Source organism: Phoca vitulina, unplaced genomic scaffold (assembly GCF_004348235.1).
Source record: "Phoca vitulina isolate PV1807 unplaced genomic scaffold, GSC_HSeal_1.0 scaffold27, whole genome shotgun sequence".
Lineage (NCBI taxonomy): Eukaryota > Metazoa > Chordata > Mammalia > Carnivora > Phocidae > Phoca > Phoca vitulina.
This window is the reverse complement of record NW_022589730.1, coordinates 21,457,085-21,484,147: the sequence shown is the minus strand read 5'-3', so window position 1 is coordinate 21,484,147 and position 27,063 is coordinate 21,457,085. Positions and strand designations below refer to the sequence as shown.

General features: G+C 37.7%; 1 protein-coding gene across 3 annotated transcripts in view; it reads left to right on the top strand.

The window, feature by feature from the left end:
• Positions 1 to 27,063, top strand: part of DCC (DCC netrin 1 receptor) — a 1,149,203-nt gene that overhangs the window by 686,182 nt on the left and 435,958 nt on the right. For all 3 annotated transcript variants that reach the window (XM_032422885.1, XM_032422886.1, XM_032422884.1), the window contains exons 6-7: positions 12,508 to 12,662; positions 15,201 to 15,321. In XM_032422885.1, coding sequence (XP_032278776.1) covers positions 12,508 to 12,662; positions 15,201 to 15,321 — 276 coding nt within the window. The remainder of the gene's footprint in view (positions 1 to 12,507; positions 12,663 to 15,200; positions 15,322 to 27,063) is intronic.

The following is a 27,063-nucleotide window of genomic DNA, read 5'->3' as shown; positions in this document are numbered from 1 at the left end:
TATTTTCGTATTAAGTGAATTCATTGTGTAAAGCAACTTGAGCAATTTCTGTTCCTACCCTTATATTTTCTTCTGGGTTGAGTGCTTTGTTTTCCTCTCTCCCTTTGCTCAACTACCTTTCTCTTTGTCTCTGTCTCTGTGTCTTTCTGTCTGTCATTATTGTTGCCTGTATTGTATTTCCATATTTCTTAAATATGTCTTTTATCTTGCTCATATGTGAGTGGCTCTCTGTAGATACTTTTTGCTCTAATACGATAAAAGTTACTTGTAGACTTATTTACCACCCTGCCTTAGACCCTTTGGGCTCCAGTTTGAAGGCTGGAGATTTCAGGTTCTGTACCCTTTTTAAGAAACAACAGGAATGGTTGGGGAATGAGTACAGTTGAAGCAACATACTGTGTTGGCTGGTGTTGCTCCTATTCCCTTCTAGAGTAGAGGGGTGGTCCTTAGGTTTCTGGTCAAGTCTTCAGCTCACTGTTAGCCCAGGAGCTTTCACCTTAGTCAGCCCCATGTCGTGTATGTCTCTTCAACAGCCCTCCAGCATCTCCTCTTTCAGAAAAGGAGAAACATAAGGCTATATCCATAGGTTTTGCATTGATTCAGGTTTGGAGGTATTACTGAGAATTCTTAGGTTTTCCCCCAAACTTCAGGGCCCTTTCTGGGGTTTAAGGACAGATAAGGAACTCAATCCTAATCTTTCTACTCTACTCCAAAAATGTCTGTTTCAATTTCTTTTCCCATTGACTATGCTTTCTTTTCTTTATTTGTTGTTGTTGATTTTTATGTTCCTGTGTGTATGCACTGGGACTGAAGTTTATTTCATTAGGTATTGGGGAAGATAAATTAGTTGTGTGTTAGAATCCATCATTTTCTTAGTTTAATGTGCTGAAAGATTCCCTCATTGAATATCTACTACTAATAAGAAACTTGAAAAACAATTTTTCTACTGTAATTTATTATACTTCTTCAAAATACATTTAAAAATACACAGAAATAGCTCTCATGCATAGCAGAAACATTTTTTTCTAGACTTTTAGAATATCTACATCTTTTACTATCAAATACCAAGAAGGCATTCTAGAAAATATTTAACTGAGGGAAAAATGATAGCTCTCAAATTCCTGTCAGTATGCAATGTTAAGAATTGGATAACTTATTTGATAGATTTATTATTTCTGTCATCATACAACATACATGACTTAACATTTTTATCTTGTTTGTTTTAACATGTTTTCATTTCCTTCACAGCTAAAATTAAAAATTGGCAAAGAAAGATGTTTATAAATTATATATGTGTGGATGTATAATTTTATGTGTTTACGTCTATACATGATATTTTAAACATGAGTATTCTATGTGATTATATAGTTTACATAGAAGTTTATGGGAACACATATATGTGATATAGAAGTACATATATTAATATATGTGTTTATATTCACATATACATACACATATATATTTTTATGTGTGTGTGTGTATACACAGAAACCTAATTGTTGGATAGTAGCCAATATCTACCTAAGGCTTGATTGATAGCACAAAAATCATTCCAAAGGTATGACAATAACATCAGGAAGCATACAGAACTAGGACCTTGAGGTAATCCTCCTGTTATTTTTATCACTGGTTTGAGCATCACAGCATCATTCTACCAATCTGGTCCTAGGCTCCACAACTAAAGAGAGAAATGGAAAGCTCAGTCTGGATTTATAGAGAAGCAAACCCTGATTACAGAAAGAGCTTAAACTGAGGAAGGGTAATGGGATTATTTGTCTGGATAAAGAAAATTGTGAGGAGAGATTTAAAATAGTTTCCAAGCATATACAAAGGACTCTAAAGTGAAGGTTGAAGATCAGATGTCCTTCGTAGACCAGAATTATTAGACAGGAGGAAGAATTTTTTGGCATATTGTGTCCACAATAAGAAGCACTAACAGTGTAGAAAATGAAATCAAAAGGTCTAAATTTTCATTTCTCTAAGGTGATTAAAATACTATCTTTGCCGGGAACCTGGGTGGCTCAGTTGTTAAGCGTCTGCCTTCAGCTCAGGTCATGATCCCAGGTCCTGGGATCGAGTCCCACATCGGGCTCCCTGCTCGGCAAGAAGCCTGCTTCTCCCTCTCCCGCTCCCCCTGCTTGTGTTCCTGCTCTTGCTATCTCTCTCTCTGTCAAATAAATAAATAAAATCTTTAAAAAAAAAAAAAATACTATCTTTGCCTACTACAGCAGAGTAGCGTAGAGTTGATGCTTTCAATATTCTATTGCTGTAATTGTTATTAACTTTGAAGAAAAGTATACTCTTAGGTCTTAAATGTTGTTCATCATCCAGGTTTTTCATAGCTGTTAGTTACAGCCAGGAAATGACTGAATGTGAAAGGATTGTCCTATGAAGACACCCAGGCCTAAATAATGTTTATTAGCACCTATCCTGTGCTTGGCCTTGAGGACACAAATTTGGAAAGGCAGTCCCTGTCCTTAAGAAGCTAGTAGCTTCGTGGATCCACAACCAGATTGATGTCACAATGAAAGGAATTGCTGTTGTTTCACCTGCTTTTTCTTGTCAATTAGTTTTTAGTGATGATATATTGACTTCTGTGTGAGGAAAAAATATATAAATCTATATATATAAAATTAAATACACCACTTAGGCTTACACCTATGTCAGGAAAAAAGGTAGTGTACATTCTAGCAGTTATTAAGAGAACCCAAAACCTACCTATCTCCCTGTTCCCTGCCCCCCTTTCTCTTTCTGTGGAAATGATCATTGATAGACTAGATTGAAACACTTCTTTGATTGGAACATGCTAAGAATAAAATCCATAGCTTAAAAAAACCCTTTTTTTTTTTCAGAAGAGTGGGAGCCCAAGTCAATATCAATAGTTAAAACTCAAGTGAGCTTTTATTTCTAATGCAGAATACATTCTAGTCATTTAAGGCTAGAACCCAACCTAAATTTTTTAGGAGAGTACAGACAGATATGTGTGAGAGACAACTTAAATAGAAAACGAAATACAAATCTCAACACCCTTCCTACGGAGGAGGACAGATGTGTAGGTAGGAAAGAGCAAACTAGAGAGAAATGTTCAGCAGATTTCAAGTTACTTGTCACATAAGACCCGGAGAGAAGTGTTGGATTGGGCAGAGATACATCACATAGCTCCTTGTTAAAAAAAGGAGAAGGAGGATTATGCACTTAGAGATCAAGTAGGCTGAAAGAAAGTTACTTTGGCAACAAAAGTTAGTGCAGGAAGAATTGAAACTATGAGGTAAGAGAGCAATTTCTAATGTATAAATTGAGCAGTCCATTAGAAACATTATTCTATAAAACTAGGTTTTTGCTGAGGTATGTTTAGCATGAAAGCCTGAATTTATGAAGACGATTTCCCCCACTAGGGTATGTTATCTCTAAACCTACATTCAATGCCCAGTGGCCTCCTTTGTAGATCTGAATGTGATTACATATAAAACTATGGCTCCTTAAGGTGAAATTATCTGTTGATACAATTGTGATAGTGCACTTGAAAGAACCATTTGTTTTGGGTACAGAGGTAGTCCGATTTGGCAGCAAACATACTTTAGATATTTAGTGTGGTCTGTCTCTTTAGATATTTGTTTTCAAGAGAAGACTGATGGGGTTATGTCTACTACTTTAACAACAAATTAAGTAACCTCAAAGGGCCTGGAAACTTGGAGAAAGCTGTTCTGCTCTAGGGAAACTAGCTGACTTTCCACTGTACTCAGAGTGGAAATACAGCCACTCAAGGATCATGCTAATTTTTACTTTCCTCCTGATAAAAGCTCACCAATCTGTTTTTTTCCTCAATTCTTGTTAATCATTCACCAAAGTGATTTGTGCTGCCTCGTGTTAATTTAAAGCACCTGCATGGCTTTAAAAATGCATTCTCTGCCATTTCAGAGTTGTGGTAAATCTTTAGAATGTATAGAATCGTCTCAAAATCAAGGTAATACAGAGTATTAGTTAATTATTATATGCATTAAAACACTATACATAGTGTTTTGTAATTAACCCACCTTTATTACATACCCAAATAACTGGAAAAGAATAGCTAAGTAACTTATCTAAAAATAAAAATACTAGAAGCCAAATCTGAAGAAGATTAGGGAATGATATGGGACATTCCTGAAAATACTTGTGAGGCATCTATTATATGAAATGAAACTCATAATACTATTTAGATTGTTGTTGATGACTTTGAGGTTGAAATTACAGAAGAAATTTCACTCTACAAAATTCAAATGATTAGTCATAGCATAGAAAGTCTTAGGAGAAAACCAAGTAAATTTATGGAAAACTTTTACTCAAATTTAAGGCTTAATTATACAAGTCTAATGATTTCAGGATAGAGCAGTTTCTCATCTATTAGTCATTTCTAAGTATGATAAACACATTCAAGAACAAATTATATTTTTCTATATTTCTGTTGCTTATGAGTCATTTTTGGTCATTATGGCTTATTCTCTCAGCCCCAAAATTAAAATAATTCTTTATATATGTACTATAAGTACTGTAGAAGATCCTAAGAAACTAACATCTGAGGGAAATGTAAGTAATTTATTTCTGGTCATGAATTTTTCTTCTATCCAAAGAGAGTATAACTAAAATCAATATCTTGCCTGAAATTGTTGTAGCATCGTATGTGTATGTTAAGCAATTCTCTGAAATGGATTAATACTATGTAAATGGTACAATTTGATAAACTTGAACATTCATGGTACTTCATTTTTATTAGTCATTAAGAAGTTGCTATGCACCAAAGAGTTTAAAGTAGTGAAATTATTCCTTCCATGAGAGTGGGAGGGAGGGGGTATTGTATAATATTCAAAGGAAATTAAAAGAGAAAGCATATGCTTCAGATCCCATCTGTAAAAATCATACCATGGTCGGTAAATAATGATATATGTGAAAGATATCTTAAAATAAGAAGTGGTATAAAAACTAGGCACAGAGACAGAGCACTACAAGAAGCAGGAAAATCCATTGTCAGATTCACAAAAGACAAAATGTCATCGGAAGAGGAGTATTTGAGTTTCCTCTTAGTGAATAAATAGAAATTGTATCATCTGAGGAATGTAATTCCAGGCAAGGATCCATGATCAGAAAAGTGCTGACAAAACATACCTACAGCCCCTGATAGATCATATTCCTTCTTTCATCCCAGTTGCAATTTGTGTTGAGAATATAAACTCCAGAGCTGTGAAAGGTATAATGTGATTATACCTAGATCCTAAATTCCAGGCAGCAGATTCTAGTCTGTTCATCCCAGAAAAAGACAAAGGGATCAAATAAGAAGAGAAAAACTGGGTAAACTTCATTTGTTCACTCTCTCCTAGAATAGTGTCAACATCAAAAATACACTAAACAATGGGTTGAGTTGACATTAGTGTGCCAGGGCCTCTTCCCCCAACAAGTGATAAACTACTGCTAAGGTAACCATGTCAAGTGCCATAAAATAGTACCAGTGGGGTATCTAAAAGGAGAGAGAATTTTACAAGGAGAAAAATTAAGGTGACCTTTTGGAGAAGTGGATTCATGATGGATCGGTAGGATGTCTACACTCTAACACAAAATGGAAATCAGTTCAGGAAGAGAAAACAGAATGAACAAAGACAGGATTAGAAAAGGATGGGACACTGTTGTTAAGTTGAGCCCTCAGATGTATGTAAGGGATGTGTGGATGGAAGCTTCAGGAAAACAGGTAGCAGTTTGGTTATATAGTAATTAAAGCAAGATTGAAAAGCTTTTACCTGATTTCTAATCCAACCCAGGCTTATATATTTAGACCTTTTGAAGACTCTCTCCTAAATTCTGTATTTATTTTAATTCCTTTTGCTCAAACAGGGAAGAGCTTTAAGACTTCAGAAAGGTATCCAATATAACAGATACTTACTCCTTTCTCCAAGTAGCCAAACTACACCATGGTTTGTTCTTTTTTTTTTATTCTCATCATTCATTGACATTTTATTTTCCAGGATAATAAAATAGTATGTTGTTAGTTATGTGGTTTCCATGACATTGTCCAAACTCCTCATCACCATCTTATATTAATATTGCCACAGAAAACATAAAAATGTGCATTTTATTGCTTGAGTTCACATAAGCGTCATCAGCAAATCTTTGCTGAGCACATGCTGAGGATGAAGTACCGTAGGAGGCACTGAAATATGAAATCATTAGTCCTCATCTGTACCACAAAAATTACTCATGACTGGTAACGCTGCCCAAGTTAGGCAGTATATTTTCAGAAAACATGGGATGTAAACCCATTTCTGATGCGTGGTATTGTCTCATGCTTCAACTTTCCCATTTAAGTGAGGGAAGCTACTTTTTCTTCTTCATTTACTGTCTGGCATTTGGTGAAAGCTGGAAAACCTGATATAGAAATGAAGGTATTAAGACAGCCAGGGAAGACAAGGTGTAATTCTGAGAGCCTAAGGAATAAGAGAAAAATCACAAAAATATAGATCATGGCTCACATATATATTTGGAAGTAGAAAAAAATTATTGAGGCATCCTTAGTACTTAGTGTTTTACAATTATAATTACATAATTAAGTCAAATTATCCCCTTAACTAATCAGAAGTCACTATTTTATTTTATTTTTTATTTTTTTAAGAAATCTCTACACCCAATGCAGAGCTTGAACTCACAACCCCAAGATCAAGAGTTGTACACTCTACCAACTGAGCCAGCCAGGCGTCCCAGTAGTCACTGTATCTTATTAATCAATAAAACAGAAGGTTTTGAGAATTCACCATGATCAGCTTTGGTTTATTTAGGTCCATTGAGAGGTATGTACATATACAGTACACATATACAATAATTTGTTTGTTGTGGGTGATATACTCAGATATACTTTTCTGTTTATTGTTTTTCTTTAACATACAGTTATGCACAGTCCATTTAAACATGCACTGTCATTCATTGTCCTCAATTTTTATGTCCAGGTTATAGATGGGGACAGTAACTGAAGCACTTGCAGTGAGTGGAATGGCTGGGACTTAAGCCCAGGCAATCTGGCCCCATCATGTGGGCTCCTGGAACCTCACTTTTCTTTGCTCTTCTTCAATACAGATTTGGTATTCTTTTCTCTTCTTTTTCTCTTCTTCTGTGCTCCTAATCCTTTTTATTTTCTGTTCTACTCTTCCCCCCACCCCTGCTCTCTAAATAGATACTATGTATGTATACACACACACACACACACCCTCAGGCATATATCAATCAATAAATAGGCATACCTCTTCGGCTCAGGTCATGATCCTGGAGTCCCGGGATCGAGTCCCGCATCGGGCTCCCTGCTCGGCGGGGAGTCTGCTTCTCCCTCTGACCCTCCTCCCTCTCATGCTCTGTCTCTCGTTCTCTCTCTCTCAAATAAATAAATAAAATCTTTAAAAAAAAAAAAAAATAAATAGGCATACCTGTCTCTCTCACACACACATATATATGCATATACATATATACACACATATATATATATACATATATACACATATATTCAGTTTATTTTGGGATCTGGGAGAAAATATATATACACCAGATCCCATAATAAACTGAATATGGCAATGAAGTGAGTCAAATGAATCTTTTGGTTTTCCACTGCATAAAAAAATTATGTTTACATTATTTAATGTACATTTATTAAATTACAATAGGACTAAGTCTAAAAAACATGTATTACATACCTTAATTTTAAAATATTTTATTGCTAAAAAATGGTAAACATCACCTGAGCTTTCAGTGAGTTGTAATCTTTTTTGCTGGTGGAGGGTCTTGCTTCAGTGCTGATGGCTGCTGATTGATCAGGGTGATGGTTGCTGAAAGCTAGGGTGGCAGTTTCTCAAATAAGACAACAATGAAATTTGCTACAACAATTGATTCTTCCTTTCATGAATGATTTCTCTGTAGCATGTGATGATATTTGATAGCATTTTGCCCAGAGTAAAACTTCTTTCAAAATTGGAGTCAATCCTCTCAAATACTGAGGCTACTTTATCAACTAAGTTTATATAATATTCTAAATCTTTTATTGTCATTTCAACAATCTTCACAGCATCATCACCAAGAGCAGATTCCATCTCAAGAAACCACTTTTTTGCACATCTCTAAGAAGAAACTTCTCTTCTGATCAAATGTTATCATGAAATTGCAGCAGTTCAGTCCCATCTTCAGGCTCCACCTCTAATTCTAGTTCTCTTGCTATTTCCACCACATCTGCAGTTACTTCCTCCACTGAGGTTCTGAGCTCTCTCCAAGTCATCCATGAGGATTGGAATCAACTTCTTCCAAACTCCTGTTAGTGTTGGTATTTTGACCTTTCCCCATGAATCACAAATGTTCTTAATGGCATGTGGGATGATGAATCCTTTCCAAAAGATTTTCAATTGACTTTGCCCAGATCCTTCAGAGGAGGCACTATCTTTGGTAGTTATAGCATTACAAAATGTATTTCCTAAATCCTAAGACTTGAAAGTCAAAATTACTCATTGATCCATAGGCTGCAGAATGGATGTTGTCTTAGCAGGCAGGAAAACAACACTAATTTCACTGTCCATCTCCATCAGAGCTTTGGGTGACCAGAAACATTGTCAAAGAGTAGTAATATTTTGAAAGGAATCTTTTTTCTCAACAGTTGGCTTAAAATATTCAGTAAGCCATGTTGTAAACAGATGTGCTGTCATCCAGACTGTTGTTCCCTTTATAGAGCACAGGCAGCATAGATTGAGCATAATTCTTAAGGGTCCTAGGAGTTTTTGAATGGATAATGAGCACTGACTTCAAGTCACCAGTTGCATCAGCCCCTAACAAGAGAGTCAGGCATTGAAGCTTTGAAGCCAGGCATTGACTTCTCCTCTCTAGCTATGAAAGTCCTAGTTGGCATCTTCCAATACAAGGTTGTTTTGTCTGTATTGAAAATCTGTTATTTAATGTAGACACTTTCATTGATGATCTTAGCTAGATCTTCTGGAGAACTTGCTGTGGCTTCTGTATCACCACCTGCTGCTTCACCTTGCCCTTTTATGTTGTGGAGACGGCTTCTTTCCTTAAACCTCATGAACCAACCTCTGCTAGCTTTAAAGTTTTCTTCGGCAGCTTCCTCACCTCTCAGCCTTTACAGAATTGAAGAGACTTAGGGCCTTGCTCTGAATTAGGCTTTGGTTTAAGGGAAGGTTGTGGCTGGTTTGATCTTCTATCTAGACCACTAAAACTTTCTCCATATCAGTGATAAGACTTTATCACTTTCTTATCATTTGTGTGTTTCCTGGAGTAGCACTTTTAATTTCCTTCAAGAACTTTTCATTTGCATTCACAACTTGGCTGTTTGGCACAGGACTTTCAGGCTATCTCAGCTTTCAGCATGCCTTCTTCACTAAGCTTAATCACTTCTAGCTGTTGATTTAAAGGGAGAGACATGAGTGACTCTTCCTTTCACATGAACATTTAGAGGCCATTATAGGGCTATTAAATGGACTGATTTCAATATTGTTGTGTCTCAGGGAATGGGGAGGCCCAAGAGGAGGTGAGGGAGGGGAATGGTGGTTTGTGGAACAGTCAGAACACATACAACATTTATTTATTAAGTTTGCCATCATAGATGTGTGTGGTTTGTGGTGTCCCAAAACAATTACAAATTAACATCAGAGATCACTGATCACAGATCACTGTAACAAATATAATAATGGAAAAGTTCAAAATATTGCAAGAATTACCAAAACTGACACAGAGACATGAAGTGAGCAAAGGATGTTGGGAAAATGGTGCCAAGGGGTGCCTGGGTGGCTGTCAGTTAAGCATCCAACTCTTGATTTCGGCTTGGGTCATGATCTCGGGGACCTGGGATTGAGCCCCACATTGGGCTCCGTGCTCAGGGGGTGGTTTGCTTGAGATTCTTTCTCTCCCTCTGCCCCTCCCCTCCACACTCTCATTCTCTCTCTCTCTCAAATAGATGGATAAATCTAAAAAAAAAGAAATGGTACCAATAGGCTTGACTGATGCTGGGTTGCCACAAAACCTTTAATTTGTAAAAAATCCAATATCTGTGAAGCACAATAAAATTAAACTCAATTAAATGAAGTACAATAAAATGAAGTATAATTGGATATATGTGTGTATATATGTATATGTTTATGTATATGTTTATGTATATTTACATGCATACATATGTAAATTTTAATCTCAACTTCAAAAATGAATTTCAAATTTCACTGATGGATATCAGTCAAAATTTGAAAACTCTGATATAGGCCTAAATGAGATCATGAATTCTGATGAAAGTGAACACTAAGAATGGGCAGACTCTGGCAGTTTTCATGGCGCCGGGGTAGAAGGTCTTAAAGGGGGAAGAGGAGGAGAAAACATGGTGTTATATCTTTAATAGCTCTCATAACTTATCTCCATTATCTTTGAGGCTTCAGAATATTAATGAGTTATTCTTCCACCTGAATTTTCAAGTGGCAAAAGAGGCAGTTATTATAAAATAGTTCAGAATGTAGGCAGAGGAGTCAGCCTATCTGGCTCCACAATCTATAGGTTGTATGATTTGGAGAAAGTTACTTCAACTCCTTGCACCTCAGCATCTTTGTAAAATGGGAATCACAGAGTCTCAGAGAGGTGTGGTGAATATAATAAATATAAAGTGCAGGACACCTGGGTGGCTCAGTCGGTTAAGCATCTGCCTTCGGCTCAGGTCAGGATCCCAGGGTCCTGGGATCAAGTCCCGCATCAGGCTCCTTGCTCAGCGGGGAGCCTGATTCTCCCTCTGTCTGCTGCTCCCCCTGCTTGTGCTCTCTTCTCTCTCCAGATAAATAAATAAACTCTTTAAAATAAATAAATAAATAAATATAAAGTGCTTAGACTAATAAATTATATAAGGTCAGCTCTCAATAAGTTTATATTGGGTGTTTGCTAGTAAACAAATACTTGATCAAAATCTGTAATAAAATCGGGAACACAAACAGACAACTAATACACTTGCTCAGAGGCATTCAAGAAATATTTCTGATGCCTTTTAGTTTATTGTCAGTGAATTTGGTTAAGGAATAAAAAACAGTCTCTTAGTAATATTATCAATTATAAATAAATAATTTCAGCTCTATATACAATGGGGACATGTTCTCTTTAGAAAAGCTGACATATTTTTTTCATGCATTTAGTATGTGAATATTAATGCATACCAGCTGAGTCATATAAATCAATTTGCCCATGTGAAAGATCAAATAATTTTAAAGTTGTTTTTTACTAGAGGTCCAAATATTTAGTTAAAAATCAGGAAAATAAGATAGGGAGGAGGAAGAAAGAGAGAGAGAGACAGAGAGAAAGAGGGAGAGGAAGAAGGAGAGAGAGATGAAGATTTCTAAGATCTTCAATAGAAAAACTAGACACTTTCCACTGGCTCTCCCATTTTTTCTAGAACATTCATCCATGTTTACAAGTTGACTTTGAAGTCAGGGGGGTCAGAGACGATATTATGTAATATAGTATTAACCCAAGTGAGCAAAAATTAGCACTCCTTACTCACTGAACATAGCAACAGCAATGACAAAAAAAAACAAAACAAAAATGCAATCTAACTTTAAAAATGGCTACTAAAAATGCATGTCCATGTCCTACCTGAAAACGAGATCAAGGCATTTACTTTACTGTGAATTTAACCTGGGTCTCAGGCAACATGAATATTCAAATCTGACATCACTTTAAGATTCCCAGTGGAAGAGAGTGAACATTTCTTTTTAAAATTTCCCCTCTCCTAGGCAGGGTTTTGAGGGACCAAGCCTGAGAGATTCATTAACAAAGGTGTGTTATATTTTATTTGTAATTTTCGTCCAATTACAAATTTCCATCATAATGTAACTAGTATTATGGCAATTAAGACATTAAATTAAATTAATATATCATGTATCATGCTGGGAAAATAATAATGCAGAATAGTAATGCACCACAATAGATAATTGCTAAGACAATGGGAATGTGTCCCCCGTAAAGATGATAGTCATTTTTTGTGCCTATCACCATAGCCAGTTTCAGCAGGGAAGGAGTCCATCACATTAACTAAATCCCAATGAAATTCTAGAATTACAGAGACACTAAGCTTTCTTGTCTTACACTCTGGGTTGTCTCAGAATTATCAGCTTCCCTTTATTTACTTTATCAGCATAGCTTCCATAGCTTTATGCGCTGTTCAGTATCCTTTACGTAAGTCAGTTGGATACAAACATTGGGTATTCACAATGTTTAGTAGATGTTATATTTTTTCCAAAAGTGTTTTTTTTTTCTTTCCTGAGGCAAAACAGCACTAACTACAACTATTTAACTGTGTTTGGGAGGGGGGAGAGGAGTTCTACAGTGGTTCCTGCATAATAAACTAAGGGTTTCAGGGAATTATTGAATTACAAATATTCTCTCTCCCTGCGTAGTGTTTCCAACTGGGCAAAGACCTTAGCATGAAGGTTCACTTTCCCACCCACTCACTTTTGTTTTCTGTCTTCGCAGTTCCGCCATGGTTTTTAAATCACCCTTCCAACCTGTATGCCTATGAAAGCATGGATATTGAGTTTGAATGTTCAGTCTCGGGGAAGCCTGTGCCCACTGTGAATTGGATGAAGAATGGAGATGTGGTCATTCCTAGTGATTATTTTCAGATAGTGGTAATTATCTTTTTTTTTTTCCGTATTAGCTTTATAATCCCATTCATTGTTTACTCGATTTTCAGTTGCTTTTCTTTCCTGGGAAGAAGGTTCCTATCGGGAATTTTTATGGTGTGTTAAGAAAATTGTTCCAATAAAGCAAATGATTTTCTAGACTTAACAACTTTTGAGCTGAAAAAGAGTCATCAAACAGCCCAGCCTCCTTGTTTTACAGGCAAGGTTTTTTAAACAAACACATGATGAAAAAAAACAGAGGACCTAAGAGACTCTTTCCAAGTATCCTCATTGCTGGTTCTTGGGAGAACAGTTTAGAACCTAGTTTTAGACTATATGAAGCCAATAATCTCTTACTTCTTCGACTTTTTACCCATTATAACAAAGTTTCAGCAAGATGTGCCACTATGTTATGCTAGTCTTACTTTCATAATACAGACAAGTTTTCTCTGCTACCCTTCCAGTAGGACAGCTGATCCTACTTGAGCAATAGAAAAGGATGTGGTGACAGTGACAAGTGGTAGTGGCTAGGACACCATGGAGACCCCAGAGGTCACATGGCATTACACTTTCGAACACTGGAAAAAACTGAAGCTAAGCATAATAGTTCTTATAGTTTCTCTAAGTTCTAGTGTACTCTATGCCCCATGGGGGATCACAAGGATAATGGTATATTATAGTCACTAGGTTGTTTTCCTGGTACGCAGTGAGCGCTCAACACCTATCATTACTATCATTCCTTTTCCTGTTACCAGCAGAATTCTTTGCTCATTTAAAAACGCTCTGAAAACTCTCCATTAGGTGTAGGTTAGCATCGGAGTTTCCAAATTCGAGGATATGAATATATGAGAAATAGGAAAAGCACTTTCCAAATATCAAAGAATTTTGTAGCTAAAGAAGGAGGATTTAGGCCCACTTCTCTTATGTTTGAGATGCAGACATGAGCTGCATGTCAAAGCAACTAGGTCATCTGGCAGAAGGGGAGTAGACCTCAGGTGCCCTGCCGGTCCAGGCACGTGCTCTCCTTAGCCTTGCACTAGCTCTCATTGGTGGATCCACCTCTTTGTGGCTGGATCAGCTGACTTTCAGAAACTTCCATAACCTCTTTATGCGTGCATTGAGTCATACTGTAAGGGTTCTTAAAGAATACATCCATAAAGCATATCTTTATTACTTTTATCACCACTGTATTTTCAGTTTTAGTTGCATTTGTTTAACTGGTTGGGACTAGAGTAAGAAAGGGGAAAAAATGTAACTTTTCAATGCCACACCAATCCATTAGTTCCTTTAAGTGCAATGCTATTTCTACTACCGCTGAATTAAAAATGACCTGCCATGGGGCAACTTGAAATGTGTTGTGTCCGCCTAGAATATATGCTACTTGCATATATAGGAAATTGTTGAGTGCCCTTAAGGACACATGATAAAATACAACATTTATTTTTTCTACAGTTTGAATAATCTTTCTCCCAGAATGACTCATTACAGCCAACCTATTTAAATATTTCTTTTCTAAGGTGAAAAGAAAATGTACAGTATGAGCCCTGTTCACATGAAATTGTGCTTAAAAATATTTCCCCAATAGCTCTGGAAATCTGAGAGCCATTGTCTGTCACACAGTAACATTGAACACAAATAGTAACTTATATGAGAATTGTTAATTAGAAGTTAGTCAGCTTTATCTCAGGATTTTACATCAGCAGAGAATTGACTACAAGACACTAAAAACAATTAAGAATTCCCCATGAGGTAATATTTATCTCTTAATGACTTCAGGGGAAGTGATTTAACACGTCTCACTTACTGAACTAATTCTTACACTAATATTGAAGAAAAACTGAGTCAGTATAATTAAATGCTTTCTCCAGATTATTTTATCATCCATCCTTGAAAAACATGGTGGCTCAATTTATATAAAACAGGAGTGAACACTGCTGTGTTTAATTTATGGATTACTGAAGGTAAAGCATTTTGGCCATATAACAAGAATGACATGGTATAAAATATCCACCATACCATCGCTCCAGATCCCAAAAGGATACATGTCAAAGCAATTACAATTTTAAAAGGATTTCCAGATTTTTTTTCTCAGTAAACACTTCCAGAAAATATCCAACCTAGATTTCTTGTCTTTTAGAAACTGCAAAAATCGGTGTTTCTTTTTTTTTCCCCAGCAGCTGCTAAACCCAGTTTTCCTTCAATAACAAGTGAAAGAATGAAATGTCTTTTCATGCTAACCTTTGTTTCTCGCTTATTTAATCAAAGAGCGCTCTGTTTGTTGTTCATTTAGATATTGAGGATGATGTGTATTTTTGTGAGTATAGTTTTCATTGCAGAACTAAGTTAAATGTATGCACGTGGATTCAGCAGAGTATTGGGAATCTGTGACATTTCCCAAGTGACATAGGACATATCTGTGAGACAGAACTCTCTTGCCTTTCCTTCTTGCTTATTCAGTGAAATTTTATCAAAATCTTATGTTCATTTTTTCTCCTTGAGTTTTTGCTTTTTAAAATATTGTACCTGCTTCTTTCTTCTCTCTAGGGAGGAAGCAACTTACGAATCCTTGGAGTGGTGAAGTCAGACGAAGGCTTTTATCAATGTGTAGCTGAAAATGAGGCTGGAAATGCCCAGACCAGTGCACAACTCATTGTCCCTAAGCCTGGTAAGTTGAGGGGAACTTTGCTCTGGAACTGGTAGCTATCGCTATGCTTGGTCCACTTGTGAAATCCTTATTGTTTTCCCTCTCAATGTCAATTGGAAATTATTTAATTATTTAGTTTATTAGGGTGTACATTTATGTGTTGATGTCATAGTCTTTCTAGAAATGTATCTAGTATATATCTCCATCCAGTGAGATAGAGTCATCATGAACAATAGGTACCTCTGGTTATCAAGATAACAACCACTAAATTGCTACCTTCTCCCCTCTTTTGTGGCCTGCCTTTCTTCTAGTATTTCTGGTAAATGTAGAATATAGAGAGAGATGGAGGATATATATATGTGTGTGTGTGTGTGTGTATAGTCTTGAAACGTGGAAATTGGCAGAAAAATAGTAGAAGCAATCACTTGAAAATGAACACATTTTTCTATTTTTTTAATAGATTTTGATAATTTTTCTTTTTTTTCTATAGTTTATGATGTTTATATTTTATTTTACCCTGTAGTCTTTTGGAAGTTTGATATGGTGGTGTATTCAAAACTGTTATAACTTGGGGCACCTGGGTGGCCCACTCAGTTAAGCATCTGACTCTGGTTTCGGCTCAGGTCATGACCTCAGGGTCATGAGATCAAGCCCCACATCAGGCTCCGTGCTCAGTGGGGAGTCTGCTTGAGATTCTCACCCTCTGCCCCTCCCCCCACTCTCTCTCTCTTTAAAAAAACTATCATAACTCTATATTAGATGGATCATGTATTATCCCCAAAACAACAAAATTCTTGCCAGAAAAAAAAGAAAAGAGGAAGAAAAAACAAATTGGTCAGCTGCTGTGAAATGTTGTAATACTAAAGAAAGTCAAAAATATTCATTTTTTTAAAAAGGGATGGAAAAGTTGTTTAGATAGATCAAAATACTTTAAAATGTTAGTATCTTCTATGAAACTTTTCATACCACTTATTGATTATTTTAATTTCAACTTTTTAAGACCAATTTCCTCCATCATGCCATGACTCAGTATTCTTGTCACACTCTACCTATAATAAGTTTAATAGAAAATAACTGAAATGTATGAAATAAAGCCTTTCTTTGGCTTCTATCATTTAAAATATGTCTTTGAAGACCTTATATTTTGTGCATCCCTAACCAATTATTTGAAGACTCTCAGATGCTCATAACAATGCTCATGACAATGACTTTCCCTTTTTTTCTTGATTGAAACAAAAAAACAACCATAGGACAATGGTCCCAGATGAGGAAAGGAACTAAAGGAATTATCTAGGAATTAAAAGGGACAATTAACACTCATTTAAGATTGCCAGTTTCTCCAATGGACTATTTCTTTTCCCTCCATTTACTGTGCTTTAAATGTTACTGTGACTCGGTGCATTCTCTTCTGCTGGAATGGTAAGGGATAAGTAGGAGAAAAAGAACCTCTAGAATCAGGGTCTCTAATGTGAGCCATGCTTTCAGAACTCTGTACCATCTCATTAGTAATGACAATTTGACCACACAGAACAAGAGAATTCTAGTTAACCTTGATTTTCAGCTACAGCCATAATGCTGAGGAAAATGCTGGATAAGCAATCCCATATTTCTGAAAAGGGGCGTGAAATAGTTTCTTCTAGGACTTGTTGGCACTGACCAAACACACCCAGTGGCCATCCCCTGCAATTGCCCATAGTGTTGGAGAATTCTCGGAAGTTCTTGAATTCATAGGATTAGAGATTATCATGGTGCTTTCCCTTCCACACAAATCAGGTTGTGGAGACACCAAGAAAACCTCTTGAACAGATTGTGTGTGTGTGTGTGTGTGTGTGTGTGTTTTACTGAGAATTGCTTGTAAAAATGGGAAATGGACAAATTCTGCGAGCTGGAAATTGCCTGGAGCTGTCCACAATGATGCCAGTAAGAGAAAGGGTAAGACAACTGTGAGGAGAAGCTCTGTTTCTTGGGGAAGAACAAAGATATGAGTTGCACTTGAAGATAGCAGAGCTGGAGTCACTTTGAAGGGATCATGCCTGAGAGGCCCTGCCTGCTGAGGTTGCCCGCACCAGAAGACAGACGCTGCCAGGGAGGGAGCTGAGCTGGGGAGCTGTTGCAGACGGCCCACTAGGCCATGCAGAAAGTCCAGTGCAGGGATTCCTAAGGTGAGGGCAGGAGTCCCTGAAGAACCCACAGAGCTGCCTCCCAAAAAAGAAGCTCGCAGATGCTTTCCACTTTTGAAAGCAAGTCCGTCCTTTCCTGTCTGACCCTGGAGAAGCCCTAAATAGAGGATCAGGATTGGGGAATAGATCTGACAGGGTGTGTATGAAGGTGGACCACAGGATAATATGCAACTGTTGTCTCTTAATATTCTAGCAGTTCAGCTCATTCAATAAACCCGCGTCACTCCTGCAAGCTCTCAGTTCAAAGGGTAGCCATTTGTTCCCAACTTCTTGCATTCCACCTGGACCCTGAGTCATTTAGGTCTGAGGCTCCCCTCAGCAGGAGAGTCATTTACCTCCTCAGTAGGGCAAGCCTCTGAGCATCTGGATAATTCATTCTTCCATGTAGATGGTAAAGTATTATCAGTGGATTCTGCACTCTCGGTCGATGTTCATTGTGTTTGGCAACAGATGAGAATGAAAGTAAAAGCAAATGAAGAGAAAAATCTGAAAGCGTGACAGGACACGATTGTGACTGTCTTACATCCCCCCTTATAAATGATGGATTGCTTTTTCCTGGCTATTCAAGCAGGTCTTCAAATCATGCTTCTCTAGCTCCTCGGAGATGCAGTGTAGGCCACATGCACAGATGGTGAAGAGGCCCAGCTATAAATGTCAGTTCAGCAGTGAGGCTGACCATGGTGGGCAGAACATGGCCCCCTCTGTTTAAGTTTCAGCAATAAACGGCCTCCATGTATTTGGAGGCACATTGTGGCCCACATAGCCAGCTGCTCAGCTTTGGGCTGGCCACAGGCCGTGGTGGAGAGTTCCTCTTGGCAACCATAACAATCTGCTCCTCACGGAAGCACACACAATGACCCATTCCAGCCAGTGTCCATTGTTAATGGGTATTTACATAAGCCTGATGAAGTTTCAACATAGTCCTTTATAGATCATTAACTATTCCCACTTTAGCAATTAGTGACTTAGGAAATAAAGTAAACATAATCTACTAAATTAAACTGAGTTAATGACTTGTTTTGCTCTCCAGAAAATAAGTTTGAGAAAAATATTGAGATGTGTATACTGTAACATGTGAAATATCTGCATGGCTTCCTCTAGGCAAAGGTCAAGAAGACCAACGGCAATTTAAAAAGTCATTATACTATAGGAAGTCCTATCACTAACAGTATATATGTACCACTGTATCACCACATACACAGTTCCAGACTGCTGCCTCCCTGCCGCCCTCTCTCATTTTCTCTCTCTCTCTTTCTCTCTCTCTTACACACACACACACGCACGCACATGCATACACACACAGGATACATGAAAGCCTGCCTTCGTAAGACTTTACGTATACATCAAAAAGACTAGCCATGTTATGTAAGTGATGGTGAATGGAAATTAAAATACTTTAGCTGATTTATATTACTTGTATTATCTATTAATCTCTTCTAACAGCTAAGAAAAAGTTTTATTGCTGTTGCTTGTTTTAGTTTATTTATTTACTTTCTTTTGGGGGGGGGCACATTGGTTTAAGAAGTTGCCTTTCCAAATGAACTATAGCTCCAAGTCCACCATTCAGTGAACAGACCAGCCAGAAAGTATCAAGAATCAATGTGTTAGGTGTCATAAGAATAAGAAGGTTCAGTAGCCAGATTTGCAAACATGTGAGCAGTAGGTTAGGATCCGGTTGGCATAGCAGATGCTGATGAACTATTTAGCATCAAGTTATCATCTAGTAAACTGTAGTGTGGGCAGGTAGTAATTAAATTAAGAAAATTATTTGATAGCTGAGTGGAAAAGCTAGCAATTTTCTTTTGCTGAGGGTGTGTGGGGTAGGGAACTAGGCAGGAAAGATAAGATATATATAAGATATCAATTACCTCTGAGTTGGTTTTCCTTGTTCCAGCTGCTGGGTGGTGTTCAGTTTCCTGGCAGTGGTCTGCAGTGAAGGTCATTGAAAATACTTAACTGTTGGCCAGGGGAGTGGCAGGCCAGGGAACTGGGAATGAATGCAGTGATGATCGGGACATATGTTGTCTGGAATATTTTTAATTTAATGACAGAAATGGGTAAAGATAGAATAAAGTTGCCATGGGAAGAAATAATGTATTCTTCATATTCTTTTTTTTTTTTTTGCATTCTTCATATTCTAATATGCACAAAAAAAGCTACATGGTCAAAATGAATACATGCCATTATAAATATTCTCTAAGTATAGATTTGCTTAGGCAAGACACCATATTATGCCTTCCACAGAAGAAGTAAATATGGACTAAGTGTCTCATGTTACTATTGAATGATTTTTAATCTGGTTTTGTTTTATTTGTTTTTTCCTCCAATATTGGTAACAGAATTTCCCGCTGCAGGAGGGGAAATATATTGGCTAGGCATTTAGGAAAATGTGAGCTGTTATCAATGCCCTGCCCTCCTTTGGAAAAGGTTACTGGTCAGGGCGCCTGGGTGGCTCAGTCATTAAGCATCTGCCTTCGGCTCAGGTCATGATCCTAGGGTCCTGGGATCGAGCCCCGCATCGGGCTCCCTGCTCCGCGGGAAGCCTGCTTCTCCCTCTCCCACTCCCCCTGCTTGTGTTCCTGCTCTTGCTGTCTCTCTCTCTGTCAAATAAAGAAATTAAAAAAAAAAAAAAGAAAGAAAGAAAAGGTTACTGTCACAAATAACATTGAATTTTCAACAATTTATTATGGCAGTATATCATATAACCTAAAATTAGCAAAAGTATTTAAGTCTGATCATGAACACTGAGGCATAAAATCAGAAGTTTTGTTTTTGATTTTGAGGGTTTTTTTTTCCATTTTTGATCTGTTTTTGTGACTTGTTCCTTATCCATGTGAGAAGAATACCTTGAAATCCAAATGGACAAGAGGAATATTTGGATGCTCACCCATATAATTGTATATTAACTGCAAATAATTATAGTGTTTCTTACTAAATATTGACTCTTACATAGTTAATTCAGTGGTATTGTGTGAAGCAATGAAAAAATGCTTAAAAAATTAGACTTAGCACTCAAAATTTGTTAGAATTTGTCAGTGTAATAGCACAGAAGTGACTAGATAAGACAGAATGTAACAAAAGCACACAGGAAGTACTTCTCAATCTCTTATTAGTCACCGGTGGTCAATTAAGTTGAATTTTTGTCTCTCATATGAGAAGGGTTACTATGACTTAAATGCTCAGTTGTATTTAGTGTGGGATCAAATTGTTCCTGGAATTCTGTAAATAATTTAGAAGAGCCAATTCCATGTCCTAGACTAACATGTTTGTGGATCCAAACTAGAAAATAAGTCATTGGACAGTTTTCCTCATACAAACTGAGATGCTCATTAAAACTACAGACATTCTCTTTCATTTTCCATCATTGAATCTAAATGAATAAAAGTCAACTTAATGTTTTTGAAACATATTACCAATGTGGTGATAGTATAGCTCATAAGTTTTCCACGAACATTTTCCTTTGTAAACCTTGGTAATTAACTGTAGCTAATAGGATACAGAACCAGAATTTTCAAGGTAGTTTATAATGTCAGCAGCATATATGGCTATGAATGTGTTCAGTCTACTAAAATGTTATTTTTGCTTGCCAACATGAAGATAAGATAAGAAGATGGTAGTCTATGCTCTTTTATTTTCTACCTCAAAGTCCCCTTTCCTTAGAGTGTTGACACTCAAAGTAATACTTTTCCTGAGGGGTTCATAGTTTGTCATAAATCAGTCATTTGATCCTTTATCGTATAACATTCATAAACTAGATGAGATGCATCTGTATCTCATCTCTATATCCTTGGCTAGTTTACCTATAGATATTTAAAAACGTAATGGAATGAGCACCTGGGTGGCTCAGTCTGTTCAGCATCCAACTCATGAATTTGGCTCAGGTCATGATCTCATGAGTCATGAGACTGAGCCCTGCCTTGGGCTCTGTGCCCGGTGGGGAATCTGCTTGAGATTTTCTCCCTCTGCCTCCTCCCCCCCATTCATGCTTGCTCTCTCTCTGTCTCTCTCAAATAAATAAATAGATAATTAAAAAACATAATGGAATATAGAATATATGTATGGACAGAATCATAGATGATGTTACCTAACCTTTCCAAGTCTGCATTTCGTCAGCTGTAAAATGCGGTAGATAATTGTCTCGAAGATCTATTGCAATAAATGTAAAAGAGATTTGTAGGCTCTAAATTGCTACACAAATGTTAGCTATTATAAAGTCTTCTGTTGGTTTGTTTTCTCAAGAAAAATAGCAGGCATTTATTGGGGTGAGTACAATGATAGCTTTCTTCTGGCATATTTTCCCATCCTCCGAGAAAAGAATTAATAAGCAGATATTTCAACAGCAGTGTCCATTCGAAGTTTAAGTTTTTAGCCTGGTGGACAAGGTTAAGGGAAAAGGTCTGTTTCAAAATGACTGCTAGTGGAAAGGTTTGCTGCAAGGTTTGCAGTATCAGTTTAATGACTTGCTCATTCCAGTTTTATGTCGGCAGAGGTTTCTCAGCAAATAAAGGCTTGTCATTCACCTCGTCCTTGGTTCAGCATGTGCTTCAAGTAGGAAGCTAGCTCAGTGCTAATCAGGAGGATATGGCTGTATGGCAGACTTTGAAATTAGAAATGACTTCTTCAGTAATGTGAAGTATCCTGAGACCAGTGATAACTATAATCCATACAATATGGAAGACTTGATAGATTCATAAATATTGATCATATCATACTTTGGTGGTGAACACACCAAAGAGTGTTATTCTAGATCTTTTTTTTAACTCTATAGTGAGGAAGTGGAGAAGAAGAATCTTGATTTTTACAGGGAACCCAAATGATTGTAGCTTGTTGTATTTCTACCTTTTACATATAAATCACCCTTTGATAACAGGTGTCTGTGTACACATACACCATACACATGCAAATATATAATTCCTTCTGATATATATATATATTCCTTCTGATATATTGTTATTAGAAAATTTTAAGTTAACAATGTAATAATTAGGAAGTATATATAATTAAATAGTTAAAGGTCTAATTTTTAATTTTGAAGGTGATAATATCAACATTGATAGAACTGTAATGAAATGGGACTCATATGCATAGTTTGAAGGAGTGAATTACAATTACAATACAGTCACAACAAAAACATCAGATGATCCCCGTAGAAGCTTTGAAACTAGGTTAGCCTGAGGAGCTGTCTATCTATCCCCAGAAATGGGTGTGACCTTGAGTGAGGTGTTCTCTTTAGCTAAAGGCAATCACTGGAGATGGATTCAATAAGGAGCCTTCAGCCACTGTCACTCCCTCCAGCTGGAGGAATGAGTGCTATAGTCCTGAAAGGGAGCGGCGGATGGTGTACCACTGCATCCACTATGGTCCTACCCTTGTGTCACTCAAACCTATTTGCTTCATGTAATAAATTTTGGAGGGGTGCCAGGGTGGCTCAGTGGGTTAAGCAACTTCCTTCGGCTCGGGTTATGATCCCAGGGTCCTGGGATGGAGCCCCGCATCGGGCTCCCTGCTCGACGGGAAGCCTGCTTCTGCCTCTCCCACTCCCCGTGCTTGTGTTCCCTCTTTTGCTGTCTCTCTCTCTCTCTCCCTCTGTCAATTAAATAAATAAATAAAATCTTTAAAAAAATAAGTAAATTTTGGAAATAACTATTCCAGAATCTAAGTTGGTCTTATTCCCTGGGGAAAAGAGGAAGGTTAGAGGTGTGAATGAAATCCTCCTCCAATGCAACTGCAACTGGTCTCACGGCTGAAACTGGTACTCATTCTTTCTATCCTCCTACCCATTATGTATTCCTCTCACCCCCAGCTAGTGTCTCTGCCAGTCCATCTGGCTCATCGAGTGGGATGACTCAAGCTCCTATCCCTTCACAGGTCATAGAAATTTTATATTAGTCCATTTACCATCAAAATTGAGGAAGAGTACCAAGAGACACCTCCAGTAGATCACCTGAGTGCCAACAGTAGTCTTCCCTGTTTTCCCTCCTCCTCCTGATGATCTGGGTAATTATTCTTGCCTTGCCTACTTGTATTTTGGCACAAGAAGCCTGAAAGGACCAGGCAGCAGTGATCACTCAAGTTCAGTGACGTCTCCTCTGAGTACTAGGACTTTTAAGTCCATAGAGCCTAGAGTTGCAGGGATAAGAAACACACATACTCCAGCTGGGTCACTGGGAGTGATGGTAAGCAGGACCACACCTACTTCAATCTCTTGTATCCATGTACTCTACCTGTTGAGGACATGGCAATGTATACCGGTCATTGCTTTAGAGTATATGCTGCACCCTAGAGGAAGGCACTCCATCTTAGGATATCATCTCTACTTTGTTTCCTCAGTTGCTCTTCCAAAAAGCTGTACTTTCACTATATCGAGGCAACAGCTTCGCAGTGGTTGGTACATGATAGGATCAGGAGATCTTGTGGTCATGTATTCATCCCCATACCTCTTTTGCTATTAAATGAGTTACTTAATCTTTCGCAGTGTTATGCAGGATCTCATGTTGGTGGCTCGGATACTTTGTGAGCTCTCAGATAGTGCTGCATGCTGAAGTGTGAGAGCAGGAGTGCAAGAACTTGCATATATTCCAGTCAAGATGAATTTCTGCACCTTCCAGAACAAAAGGGGTTCAATATAAACAATATGTCACCAATAGGCTAGTTGAAATGGTGTTTTATTGAGTGCTCAGCATTTGTCCTATTTGCTAGTGGATTAAATATATGACAGCAGCAGTAGTTGCTGGTGGACAGCAGCAGCTTTGTTGGGTTTGAGCCCATGCTACTGGGCAATGTGTAGATTCCATCACAGACATGATAGCCTCTTCATTCATGTACTTTTGTGCCACCCCTGGAACCTGGCTGATGCCAACTGACATCTACTTGTTTAGTGCCTCATTTTTGGAGGATACAATCTGATGTTTAGATGTGATTCAAAGATCTTTATACTTGATATTCACTCTCATAGGCCCACCTGCGTCCCTCTTTTCCAAACCTCCTTGTCCCTGATCTTCCAGTCACTCTCCTTCCAGACCTATAGTCAATCAGCCAAACCATCTGACTTTATTCATAGTCTGTATGTATATTCTTTTTTTTTTTAATATTTTATTTATTTATTTGACAGAGAGACAATGAGAGAGAACACAAGCAGGGGGAGTGGGAGAGGGAGAAGCAGGCTTCCTGCCGAGCAGAGAGCCCGATGCGGGGCTCGATCCCAGGACCCTGGGATCATGACCTGAGCCGAAGGCAGACGCTTAACGACTGAGCCACCCAGGCACCCCTGTATGTATATTCTTACTTTGGACCATTTTTCTTTTCATATAAGGCAGATGATCTGGTGTGCTCAACACTCTGCCTTCCAGGGAAATTCTCTTACTGCCCTCCTTTAGAGCTATACCTAAGTGAGGCTGTGGTAAAGCAGCCATATATTTTGAGTGCAACCACATACCCACCACTTCCCAAACTGACAAAGCTTGGTCTGTGGTCACTTGGCCAGAAGTGTGAGTTGAGGGGGAAGATACTTATACAACAGTGATTGAAAATGTGGTTGTCGGTTACCTGCTGTTATGCCCTCTGGTCATGCTTATGCCTGATACAAAATATAACACTTTAATCTTACTCAAGTTGATAATGATGCCACCTAACCTTTTGACTCGATCCATTTCCAGTAACCTAGTTCGTGATGAGCAATTATAGCCAGTTGGTCAGTTGATTATCCCATGGTTGGGCATTCTTATTCCAACAGGGTCCAGTATTCTGCCAGAACCCGTTTTATAAATGGTGCATAATTCTCTGCTGCAGATGGCATGACTTTGCAATAGAACCCTAAGGGTTTGTGTTGTGAGCCTGCCATTATCTCCACACAGATTTTTTTCAATCTGCCATTAGTACTCCTCATACTTCAGAGTACACTGGGTTGTATGGCACAAGTGGTAGAACCACTGGCATCCTAGCCTGGACTAGTTCCAATACCTCTCTCTACTCTGGATACCCTACTCAAAGGGGACAGTCTTTCCTATTACCTGATAAATAAGTCAGAGCAGAACATGCTGCCTGCAGAACCCAAATGTCTGAGAGACATTGTGCTTCTTTCTTAGTGTTTAGAGATACGAAATCCAGTAATTTGTCCCTATTTATAGGACTTGTCTTGCCATGTTCTGAACCATGTGCCCCTAAAAACTTCACCGATGTTACGGGCTACTGTACCTTCTTAGGATTTGTCTGCCGCTGCTGAAGCATATGTGTTTTACTAAAAATCTTTCATATATTTGCCATTTCTCACTCGGCTTGTCGGATTAACATGATGTCATTAACACAACTGACAAATGACATGTGGTACAAAATATCTGGATGGTCCAGATCCCTTTGGACTATTTTACGACGGAACATGAGAGAGTTAACATAGCCCTGGGACATGACTGAAAATGAATAATGACTTTTTATTCCTAGTGAATGAGAAATGTTCTGATTGTCCTTTCTTATAGGGATAGAGAAGAACACATTGCTATGGCTAACTATATTGTACTGAGGGTTATGTCAATCTGCTCACACAAAGGTACAGCATCTGGCACAGCAGATGGCATGGGAACTACCACTTAGTTAAATTTGTAGTTGCCCACGGTCATTCTCTAGGTTTGCTCTGACTTTTGTAGGGATCAGGCTGGGAAATTAACTTAGAATATGATAGGAATTGCCATTCTTTAGGACTCTACAAGTAATACTAACCTCAGCCATTCCCCCAGGGTATGACATGCTATGGTCATAAGTGGAATATAAAATATAAATAATGGAATATTAATATATAGTGGAATAAACATATATAATATATAAATAGTAGAATAAAATATAAAAAGTGTAATATAATTATTTTATACAATATGGATCTCAACTTTTAAAATAAGTTTAAATCTAAATCTATCTCTATATTTATAATTCAATAAACTACTATATTTTTTAAAAAGATTTTATTTATTTATTTGTCAGAGAGAGAGAGTACACAAGCAGGGGGAGCGGCAGGCAGAGGGAGAAGCAGGCTCCCCACGGAGCAGGGAGCCCGATGCAGTACTCAGTCCCAGGGCCCTGGGATCATGACCCGAGCCGAAGGCAGACACCTAACTGACTGAGCTACCCACATGTCCCACTACTATATTATTTTTATTTTAGAAATCAAAGTACATGGGTCCTAACAAAGCATCAAACAACAAGCAATATATACTGAAGTATGGCAAAGGTTTAGAAATATAAGAGTGATTTTGCCTTTGACTTCAGCCTCCAAATAAACTACTTGGACTATTCTCTGCCTCTTGGGACACTTAAGAGGTACTAGGAGATAAGGCTTTTGTATTTTATTATTTTAAATCCAGTGAGAAACTTAGAAATACAAGAAAGTAAACACCATTTTAATTATGGAAGGATATGCTAACAGAGCTCTAATCAGCCCTGCTTCAAGTAAGATTTATATAAATACAGAAGAAAAGGAAAACAGAATAGAATAGCATTTTCAAAAACCTTCTTGTGTCAGGTACTATGTGCTAAGCACTTCATATGCATCATTCCATTTTCTTCTATGATAATCTGGTCCAGAATATGTTACTAT